Genomic DNA, 11,300 nt, shown 5'->3' with positions numbered 1-11,300 from the left:
CCAGAAAACAATGAGGGCAGTGTGGGGGCAATATGGAAAAAAGAGGGCGTGGGTGGTATTTGGCTGGCCGTGGAAAGGACAGTTGATGGTTCTCTAATCTGGAGCTGGACCCTGCTGAAAGTTGCCTGCTATTTTCAACAACATTTTCCTGCCATTTCAGAAACAGAAATTGGTTGCTGGTTTGGCGTTTTCATGAACCTCCTTAATCGTGTGATTTGGTGAAATTAGAATATTTCAGGCAGCCGAGTTGGGAAGAGCCATCTTATGCAAGAAACTGAAAACTCAGCTCTTGAAGCCGAGGTTCTCTGTGGGCGTTGGGGATGGGGGAGAGAAGGCATACCTAGTGGTCAGCATCACCTGGGAACTTGCTAGAAATGTAGACTCTCAGGCTCCACCTCAGAACCACCGACCCAGAATCCCTGGGGGTGGGGCCAGCAATCTGTATTTTACCAAGCCTTCCCCGTGATTCTGATTTGCTCATTTTGTTAAAGTTTGAAGACCACCCATGTGGCCTTTTCCATAGTTACTTTCTGTCGGTGTGAAATCCTTCTTCCTTCTTTCTTTCCTTCTATAAACACTGCATACGTTGGTTCCTTTTCAGTGCTTTTTCGACGAAGTATTATTTACAGAATAAATAATTCTTTTTTTAAAAAAAGAATTTTATTGAGAAATATCCCCACACAATTCAAGCATATTATACAATATCATCACATAGTTGTGTATTCTTCACCATGATCATTTTTAGAACATTTGTATCACTTCAGAAAAAGAAATAAAAAGATAAAAAAAGGACTCATACATCCCATACCCCTTACCCCTCTTTCTCATTGATCCACAGTATTTCAATCTATCCAATTTTTACCCTTTATCTTCCCCTATTATTTATTTGGGTTTTTAAAAAAATTTTTTTAACTGACACACCAAAACAACATACAAACATGGACATTCCTAATCTACAAACATTCCATACATGGTATACAGTCAATGGCTTGCAATATCATCGCATAATAATACACTCATCACCATGATCATTTTTTAGAACATTCGCATCACTCCAGAAAAAGAAATAAAAAGAAAAAATTAATACATAACATACCCCTTACCCCTCCCACTCATTGACCACTAGTATTTCCATCTACCCAATATATTTTAACCTTTGTTCCCCCTATTTTTTTCCTATACTCCTTACACTCCCTCTCATTGATCACTAGTATTTCAATCTACTCAGTTTGCTAAAGAAACTAACTCTCAAAGAGACCTATTAGTGTCCTTTTGATAAGTATAATTCATTACCTGAGACCTTGTCTATCCTGTTCCCAACATTAACACTGGGAAAAGCCTTTCACCTAATTCCAAGTCCTTGACTGCCCAGCAGTAGGTCCTGCATGTAAGTCACTCTGCCATGGCTTCTGTTCTTTGGAAATTAAAAATGGGAGAGTTAGGAGAAGGGGGCTAGTTGAGAGGCTTGCGCTTAGGACAAAATGATCCATGGTCACCAGTCCCATGTTCTTAAAGGACTTCCATGAGGAAGGTGATCAGGGAACCAGCTGGTCAGCCAGAGGCTGGGAAATGCTTCATGTGGATCCAGGGACAAGCTCCAATTACATAGGGTGGAGACTGCGTGTGTGTTTATGTTAGTGCTAGGGTTTTTCTTGAGGTATTATAAACTGGGAAGTTGAGATGAAATTGATATAAAGCTACTTTTCTTTATACAATATATGGTGGATAGAGGGTTCCATACCATTTAAGCTTTAATAAAAACATATACATGATACAAAGAAAGTTCTACTTCCTTTTCTTTTAGTGGCCTTGAAATTGATGCTTAGGAGCAGGTTGCTCTCACTCATAGGTTTGGAGATGGGGTTGCAGCAACCAGCAACCTGGTGTTGTTTGATGTGAACCCGGAGCATTCCAAAATCCAAGGGATCACAAGTGATGCCTCTTGAATGAGGGTTTAACTTTTTTGATTTTGCCTTGTGCTCCATGAGTTCTGTTGGCTGTTCTTGCGTCTGACCATTCTTGGTTTTCTAGATTGTCCTTCTACTCTTCCTCCTGTGGTGATATAAACAAATCATAGCCATATGTGTAATATTACACCAAGAAAAGTATAGCCCCCCTAAAGCATTCCACTTTAGCCTCATGTAACCTGCTAACTTTCATTTCCCCCGTCTCTTCCAAAATAGTGTTATTCTCTCACAACCTGACATCTTACTTTACCACGAACTGTTCAATTTTAGCCTTTGTTCTGGGTTTCCCACTGGGTGATCAGTCAGTTCACTGTGCAATGAGTAGATTAGAGAAAGAGCCCGGGAAAGCCCCCCTGTTTCCCTGTCAGACTCAGGACTGGACGGTTATAGATGTGGAAACTGAGTGGGTTTAAGGAATGAAATATAGGATGGGCTTTACTTTGTGGCTAATCCCCAAGGGTATATAGTTTGAGATACTTGCTTTAAATTCCATTCTAGGATATATTTTCCACAGGGACCCACTCTCACATTCACTAGACCTGGGAATCATTCTGGCTTGACCTCTTTCAATCAGCCACCAATCCCTGCTAATCTTATCTCCTTATGTATTGCCTAATTCTTTCCCTCCTTTTAAATTTGTAGCCCCTGACCTAGTTCAAGCTCTCAACGAATCATGTGTGGACTTATTCCATGGTAATGTAATCAAGCTGCTGCCCCCACTGTTACCCATCTTACATCTAGCCTCTGCATTGCAGCCAGACCATCCAAATGGCCAATGCCACCATTTGCCTCCTGAGTAAAGCACTCTGTGGTTCTCTGTTGCCATCCAGAAAAAGTCCAATCTCCTAAGCCCAGCCCAGCCCTCCAAGATCTGGCCACTGTCTACTCACAACTTTATTGTCATCACTGCCCTTATACAATTTGCACCCAAGTGTTCAGAGCAGCTTGACTTATCCCAATATAGCATCATGCTGTTTCACTCCTCCTTACCTGCTCCCTTGCTCCCTCTGCCCAGAAGCCATTTCTTGCCTTAGTTATTTCAGGTGCCATCTCCTCTAAAAGCTTTCTTTGAATCACCATGTAGGGTTAAGTGCCTTTTCTCTGCTCCTACAACACCTCATATATTAGCCTTAACACATTATATTGATCTCTATTATACTGATCTCTATTGTATTTGATCTCTATGGAGGACAATAGCTGCACCACAGGAATACTAATGGCAACTAAGTGTGCTAAGTGGCTTCCGTGATGGAAAACTCCCAGTTCCTAGCGAGCACTATCCTCTAAAACTTTCCATGATGATGGAAATTCTTTATACCTGTGTTGTCCAGTAAGGTAGCCCACCCTCACATGTGGCCATTGAACACTTAACAGGTAGCTAGTGCAAGCAAGGAACCAAATTTTTATTGCACTTAATTTAAGTTCAAATTTAAAAAGCTACATGTGAGCAATGGCCACCATACTGGACAGTGCTGTCCTAGCTTATTTTAGTCGACAGAAATACCTGGCCACATCTCATAAGAAAGAGCTCCAAGCAGTGGTGTACTGGTAAATGTTTAACAACTGACTTTCTGAAAAAGTTTGCTTCTTTCCATGGTGTACTCTCACCATGACCAATTTCAACCTACCAATGCGACATCACTGAATGTGGAGTCGGGAAGAGATGCGCAGCAACCCACCGTTATATAGTATTTCTACCATGCAGATGTGACAGATGGAAATAACCCCAAGAACATAGATAATAGTTAAATGCAATAAAAGATTTAGGAAGTCATGGTTTTTTGAGTATTATGACCATTGTTTTTAATATAATTGATTTAATTGTAAGTTTATATAACTTAATTTTTAATCCTGCCTGCACTTACCACCCAGTTTGCAAAATTCCTGAAAATTTAACAACTGGATCCTACAAGCCAGTGTGAGCTTGTTTTGGCATATTACTGGTTCCTAGTAATTGTTCCAGAAAGTCCCCCTGGCTAGGGTAGGTGATCATTGAGTAATTCAAATGCAGGATTTTTGTCTGGCCACCAGAGGGCACCATCAGATGAAATTATATACTGACACTAGAACCTTGTACTGGTTTGTTAAGTATGGATTCTGGACCCAAATTCCTTGACTACAGTGGTCATTTTGAAATTTAGGTTTGAGTCTCCTGAAAACTTTAGTTCTGAGAGATCTTGAGGGAGCTCGTGTAGTTCCAGGCGGTTCTTTGTTTCACCACATGAACTCCAAACCATTAACACCCCCAAATAGTTTTGTCCCCTTGTATCTGAAGGCCTTTGGTCTTCAAGCTCCCAAATGGGAAAATCTGTGATAGGTACGAGGGTGTGTCCTGGAGGGCAGGAGGGGATCTAACAAGGATTAGGTTCCTACAATGTTTCAGGCACTTTGCATACTTAATCTCAAGTGAATCTAAAATAACATCTCAGGGAAATGGTAGACAGCCGTCTCTATGACTACTGTCTAATACAATAACCCTCGAAGGCTTACCATTCACCCTGTAGTAATTTGGACTCTTTAATTTACGTGAGGAAAATTGGGAGCATATCTCAGGCCTAATGATTAATATGAGAACAGAAGACATCTGACTTATTTTTCTCTCTGGCTGGGCTGGCTATAGGATCGAAGAACTTTGGGTTTGGGGAAGCTGATCAGCGTCTTCTCGGGGTCTTACTGGGTGGAGGAGGATTACATTTACTTTGGCCAGAGTGCACTCTGGCAGGGGTGGGGACACCCCCCTTCTCACATGATACCGCTGCAGGCTCAAGTTTCATAATCACTAGCCTAGTGTAGGATTGTCAAACCTGGCCTTGTTAGTACTTTTAAAAAGTACTGATATCTCCAGCACAAAAGACTGTGGTCTTTGGAATCACATATCTCGTGATTCTATTTATATGAAATGTCCAGAATAGGCAAATCCATAGACAAAGACCAAAAGTAGGTTAGTTGCCAGGTTATGGGGTGGGGGTGGGGGAAGGTGGGGTTTGGGAGGTGCAGGGTTTCTTTTGGAGGGGTGATGGAAATGTTCTGGAACTAGAGAGTGCCGATGGTTGCATAACATTGTGAAAATGCTAAAAACCACTGTATTGTAATCTTTAAAATGATGACTTTAATGCTATGTAAATTTTAGCTTAATTTTTTTTAATTATTGAGGTCCAGGGCCCACTCCCAGAGATTCTGATGGGGACTCAAGAATTGGTACTTAAAGAAAACCCTTGGTTGCTTTAATATGTAGCTGGGGTTGAGAAACTAATTCAATGCAAACAAGGCTGCCCGTGGGTTATGTTCCTGGTCTTTGGGACTTGGTTGCAGTGTCTGCAGGAGGTGGGTAGGGAGGCTCAGTGGAGATGCTGCCCTTGGTTTCCTTCAACCATGGGGTAGGGTAGCAAGATTTGGGGCTGTGCCAGTTTGAAACTATTCTCTACCCAAGAAAAGCCATGTTTTAATACCAATCCAATCTTCCTACTGTTTAGGATGGAAACCTTTGATTAGATTGTTTCCATGGAGACTAACCTACTAAAGTGTAGGTGTGGCCTTTCATTAGATGGAGATGTGACTCCGCCCACTCAAGGTGGTCCTTGATTAGTTTACTGGAGTCCTTTAAACAGGGAAACATTTTTGAGAAAGCTCAGTGCCAACACGAGACCCAGACATTTGGAGATGCAGAAAGAAAACGCCCCTGGCAGAGCTGTTTGAAACCAGAAGCCAAACGACCAGCAGCTGCCAGCCACATGCCTTCCCAACTGCCAGAGGTGTTTTGGACCCACCAGCCTTTCTTGAATAAAGGTGTCTTTCCCTGGGTGTCTTAGTTTGGACATTTTTATGGCCTTAGAACTATGGTCTTGTAAGTTAATAAATTCCCTTTAAAAGAGCCAACCCATTTCTGGTATATTACATTCCAGCAGCTTTAACAAACCAATACAGGGTTCTAGTGTCAGTTTGAGGTCTCAGCCTCTGTTGTGCAATCTCGTTCAGTCACTTAATTTCTCAAAGCTATAGCTATTCCAAAGGTTTTTGGGCAGATAAATTGTAATAATGTCCATAAGAAAAGCATTCAGTGTGGCATATACCAGACACTCAACAAATGTTAATTTCTTTGATTTCTCATTTTCCTGTGTTTTCATTCCCTTTGATCCACTCTTTGGCACCATCTATTGCTTCCCAAACTGCAAGTGGTTAGTAAGGGAAGGGTGGGGCGGGGTGGGGTGGGGTTAGGGGGGCTCTCCTTCTTGCAAGTGCTTTTCCTGCTCTGTCCTTTGACGACGTGCTACATTCACTAGTTTGGACAGCGGCTTCCTTGAGAGCATTAGACTCACCATTTCCACTGCCAGGTGAGCCCACTCAGAAGGAGGGTACTGATGAGCAGGAAAATGCAGCCGGCCACTGTCAACAGAGAGAGAGGTAGCTCAGCAAGGGGGTGCCATGGGCTTGGCATTGGGAGTGACAGGCAGCGTGGTCCACAGAGCAGGGGAGAGGATCCTCCAGATGAGCAAGGGCTTCCAGAAGAGGCTCTGCAGGTTCTGCTTTCCTTTCTCAGAGTGCAGGTCTCCCCACAGGATTTCCTAGGGGGCTGGAGGAATAGGACTAGGATAGGGTGGGGTGGGGAGAGGTGGTCTTTGTCGCAGGAAAAGGAGAGGATTCTTCTCCTTGAGAGCCACCGTTCTGTGGTTCTGTTCTTGCCAGGAGAGCCAGCTGATGCACAAGCTCTTCAGAAAGCTCAGAGACCAGGCTCATTTAAGGAGGCCCGGTCCGTTAAAGTAGTGAACCAAAAATAAACGATAAACATATTAACAGCTCTTGAAAGTGTCCATCTCTCCCAAATGCTGCCTTCCTGAGGTACTGGAGTCAGCTCTCAATTTTTTTTTTTTTTGTCAGATGTAGCCTCAAAAGCTGTCCCCCACCTTTCCCCAACCAGGAAACAATTGTAGTATTTATACAATGTTCTCTTTCCTTTTTATACTGCACCCTTCCTCCCTTGCGTCACCCCTCACAACACACTGGCATGGGGTAATTGTCCTTTAACCTTGGGTACATTCTGGCAGAACTGGTTGGGGCTGATCTGAGAGTTGACTCATATCTTGGCATAACTAATTTTTATGATTTTGTGGTACATTAATATCTAGATCAGTTCTTTACTCCTATAAACATTATGTAGTGTAAGGAGTGGGTCACCCACCCACACACCCAACCAAGCAATTAACCACCCACCTCCCCAGCCAAATAACTAACCAACCTACCACCATGTTCTACAGTCTCCATCTGGAATACAGTTTGTCACTAGAGGAACCTCCTGACTCACCTGCTATCTGATACTCTGTACTAAATATGAACGTCTCCATGGTTGTAACCAATTCTGTAGGTTGCTGAAAATCTGTGAAAAAGAGAAAGAGAAGGAGCTCAGGTTTTGCTAATTATAGGAAGGCATCAGGCCTGCGACAGTCAGGGCTCCTCGATGAATTGGAAACTCAGGAGATGGAAAGGTCTGTAAAATCAAGGGGCGGGGGGCAAGTGGAGCAAGTGGGGCAAGGAATTCATTGTGTTTTCCTTTCCTCCAAAGCTGGCTCTGAGGCATGAAGGTTGCTTAAGAGCCAGGCCCTGTTCCCGAGGGGACAGAGGCTGTTGTGGCTGGCTTCTCTTCTCCCTGACCCCTCCACGTTTGGGGATCAGGAGGCCGAAGGAGGTATCATTTGGAACACCTACAGCTCCATCCTGACCCATCTGCTGTGCTGGCCTCAGCTGTGCTCACCTACTTCAGGCAGATTGTCTTCCCCTTCTGGCCTCGGGGCTCAGTGACCAATGTTTTATCTTCCCAGACACTCCAAGCATACCTGTTGTTGTTAAGAGACCAGACGTTGTGCTCTCGGGAAGAACATCCGTGCTTGATTCTGGCTCTTCTTCACCTGAGGGAGAAAGTAGGTGGCAGCCTGGGAAACAGGGTGAGGGAGCGCACACCTGCAGCTGCCCCCAATCCACCGGCTCCAGACACGCTAGCAGAGGTGGGAACCTTGTTCTGGGCACATCTGCTAGGGTTGCCACGTCATGCGGTCCTACAGCAGGCTAAGTGGCCTCAAGCAAAGCAGGGTGAAGGGGCACTCCAACCCTGACCCCAGCCTTCCATGAAACTGGGACAGTCTCCTCGCTACTCTGCTTCCTCAGTCCTGGTTTTCATCCACGACATGGGAAATGGTTATAATAATAGAACAATGAGTGAACCATCAGATGAAGTAGAAATGCACAGAAGGTTGGCTCAGTCTTGTCAGGACTGGACATTAATATCTGCAAGGTATGTTTTAACTGATCCACCTTGGGGAGCCTGTCAGAACATTTTGTGGCAGGAATGGGGATGGGATGCTTCTGGTCTGGTTGAAAGCCCTGAAGGAAGACTATAGATTTGGGATGTAGACAGTTTTCTTTTTATTACTTTTGTTTAGAAGGACCACCCAAAACTGTATTGGTATTTTGTTCTGGCGGGAGCATGTTATGATTGGAAGAGTAAGACTCAATATTAACATTTTAAGTTCATCCTATCCCTTTTAAAAAGGAAGGCTAGGTCTCTTTCTAAGCCAAGCTGGCAGGTGAACTCACTGTCCTCCCCCCTACATAGGACATGACTCCCAGGGGTGTAAATCTCCCTGGCAATGAGGAACCTAACTCCCAGGGATGAGCCGGGACCTGGCATCAAGGGATTGAGAAAGCCTTCTTGACCAAAAGGGGAAAGAGAGAAATGAGACAAAATAAAAGCTTAGTGGCTGAGAGATTTCAAACAGAGTTGAGAGGTTATCCTGGAGGTTATTCTTATGCATTATATAAATATCCCTTTTTAGTTTATGGTGTATTGGAGTGGCTGGAAGGAAGTACCTTGAGCTATTGAGCTGTGTTCCAGTGGCCTTGATTCTTGAAGAAGACTGTATAACTATATAGTTCTTACAGTGTGACTGTATGATTGTGAAAACCTTGTGTCTGATGTTCCTTTTATCCAGGGTATGGACAGATGAGTAAAAAAACAAGGACAAATAAATAAATAAATAATAGGGGGAAATACAGGGTAAAAATTGGGTTGATTGAAATACTGTGGGTCAATGGAGAAAGGGGGTAAGGGATAGAGGATGTATGAGTTCTTTTTTCTTCTTTTAATTTATTTTCTTCGGAGTGATACAAATGTTCTAAAAATGATCATAGTGAAGAATACACAACTGTGTGATGATATTGTGAGCCACTGATTATATAATATGGTTGCACTTTATGTGTGTGGATATTTCTCAGTAAAAATATATATTTTTTAAAAAGGTATTGCATGAGGAAGAACAAAGGAATGTCATTATTGCAGGGTGCTGAAAATAGATGATAATTAATACTTTAAAATGTCACCTTATGTGTGAGACTAAAGCAAAAAATGTTTATTTGTTACAAAATTTAGATTTTGACTAGAGCATTTCCAAATGTAGATAGTTTGATTGAATGTCATAAGTACTTGGAATCTCAGGTAGCACATGAGATTTCGTTGGTTTGTCCAGAGTGATGCTCTGATGAATCCCAGAGTGATTTGATCAGTGACTGGAAAAGTATTTGCAAGCCCCCTTCGGGGAATGGTGAGAGCGGGGAGAAATTCAACTTCCCCAAGTTGAATTCTTGATACTCTCACAAGCAATGTGGATAACCAAAGCTATAGGCTGAGCCCCCAGTCTTGGGGTTTGTTCATATGAAACTTAACCCCACAAAGGATAGGTCAAGTCTACTTAAAATTTAGGCCTAAGAGTCACCCCCAAGAGAGCCTCTTCTGTTGCTCAGATGTGGCCTCTCTCTCCAGCCAACATGACGAGCAGTCTCACCACCCTCCCCATCTCTGCGTGGGACATGACTCCCAGGAGTGTGGACCTTCCTGGCAACGTGGGACAGAGATCCTGGAATGAGCTGAGACTCAGCATCAAGGGACTGAGAAAAACCCTAGAATGAGCTGAGAATTAACATCAAGGGATTGAGAGAACCTTCTCGACCAAAGGGGGAAGAGTGAAATGAGACTAAGTGTCAATTGCTGAGAGATTCCAAACAGAGTCTAGAGGTTATCCTGGAGGTTATTCTTATGCATTAAGTAGATATCACCTTGTTGTTCAAGATGTAGTGGAGAGGCTGTAGGGAACTGCCTGAAAATGTAGAGCTGTGTTCCAGTAGCCATGTTTCTTGATGATGATTGAACAATGATATAGCTTTCACAATGAGACTCTGTGAATGTGAAAACCTTGTGTCTGATGCTCCTTTTAGCTACTATATCAACAGAAGAGTAGAACATATGTAATAAAAATAAATAATAGGGGGGAACAAATGTTAAAATAAATTTAGTTTGAAATGCTAGTGGTAAATGAAAGCGAGGGGTAAGGGGTATGGTATGTATAATCTTTTTTTTTCTCTATTATCGTTTTATTTCTTTTTCTGTTGTCTTTTTATTTCTTTTTCTAAATTGATGCAAATGTTCTAAGCAATGATGAATATGCAACTATGTGATGATATTAAGAATTACTGATTTATATGAAGAATGGAATGATATCTTAATGTTTTGTTTGTTAATTTTTTTTAATTAATAAAAAAAAGTTAAAAAAGAAAAGGTATTGCCATAAACTGGAAAAAAAAAAGCAAGTCTATGTATTGGATAAAGTTTGAAGACTAAAAGATATTTGCTTCTCCCTGCCCCCATCAAAATCCTAGAAATAACAGAAAAACTGGAAGATATGGAGTAGACTCAAAGCAGACCTAGCCTCCTTCACAACCCAGCCACCCAAGTACCTTCTATTTTTCTTTCAAAGCACTTATCATATTTGTATTTTAAGATTTATTTATTTATTTACTGGTTTATTTTCATTCTCCATAACTAGACGGAATGTCACTGTGACAAAGACCCTGGCTCTATTCATACACATCATATACACACAAACCATGTACTTACACTCACGAACACATACATCATACATCTACACACATACCTCATGCATGTACACACACCACACATACACATACGAGAAAGGGAGAGACCACCGTCCTATACCCAGCACCTGGGACATTCGCTGGCACCTAGCGGATACTCAGTGACTCTCTTTGGTCCTGATGAATGAATGGGTGAGTGAATGACCATTCTCCTCAGAAAGGGTGCTGGGCAATCAACAGCTGACCATGGTTTACTCTTGGTTATCTATACTGCGGCTGTAGCCAGACCTTTCTGCTCCTGCCCTCCCTCTGTCCATCTGTGCTTTTATGCAAGGCCAGGTGTGGGAAATCATACAAGGAGGAACATGCTAACAATAGAGCACTACAAAAATGATGTATTTGCATTCTATATGGGTA

At 42.5% G+C, this 11,300-nt stretch overlaps 1 protein-coding gene across 1 annotated transcript in view; it reads right to left on the bottom strand.

Annotated features, from left to right (window-relative positions):
• Positions 1–657: 657 nt before the first annotated feature.
• Positions 658–11,300, bottom strand: part of IL2RA (interleukin 2 receptor subunit alpha) — a 64,420-nt gene continuing 53,777 nt past the window's right edge. Inside the window, exons 5-8 of the mRNA XM_077169492.1 lie at positions 7,796–7,867; positions 7,267–7,338; positions 6,284–6,350; positions 658–2,052 (exon numbers count right to left, since the gene is read on the bottom strand). Of these exons, the coding sequence (XP_077025607.1) occupies positions 2,028–2,052; positions 6,284–6,350; positions 7,267–7,338; positions 7,796–7,867 (236 nt within the window). The 3' untranslated portion in view covers positions 658–2,027. The remainder of the gene's footprint in view (positions 2,053–6,283; positions 6,351–7,266; positions 7,339–7,795; positions 7,868–11,300) is intronic.

The sequence above is a fragment of the Tamandua tetradactyla genome, chromosome 7, assembly GCF_023851605.1.
Source record: "Tamandua tetradactyla isolate mTamTet1 chromosome 7, mTamTet1.pri, whole genome shotgun sequence".
Taxonomy (NCBI): Eukaryota; Metazoa; Chordata; class Mammalia; order Pilosa; family Myrmecophagidae; genus Tamandua; species Tamandua tetradactyla.
This window is presented reverse-complemented; position numbering and strand designations above follow the sequence as displayed.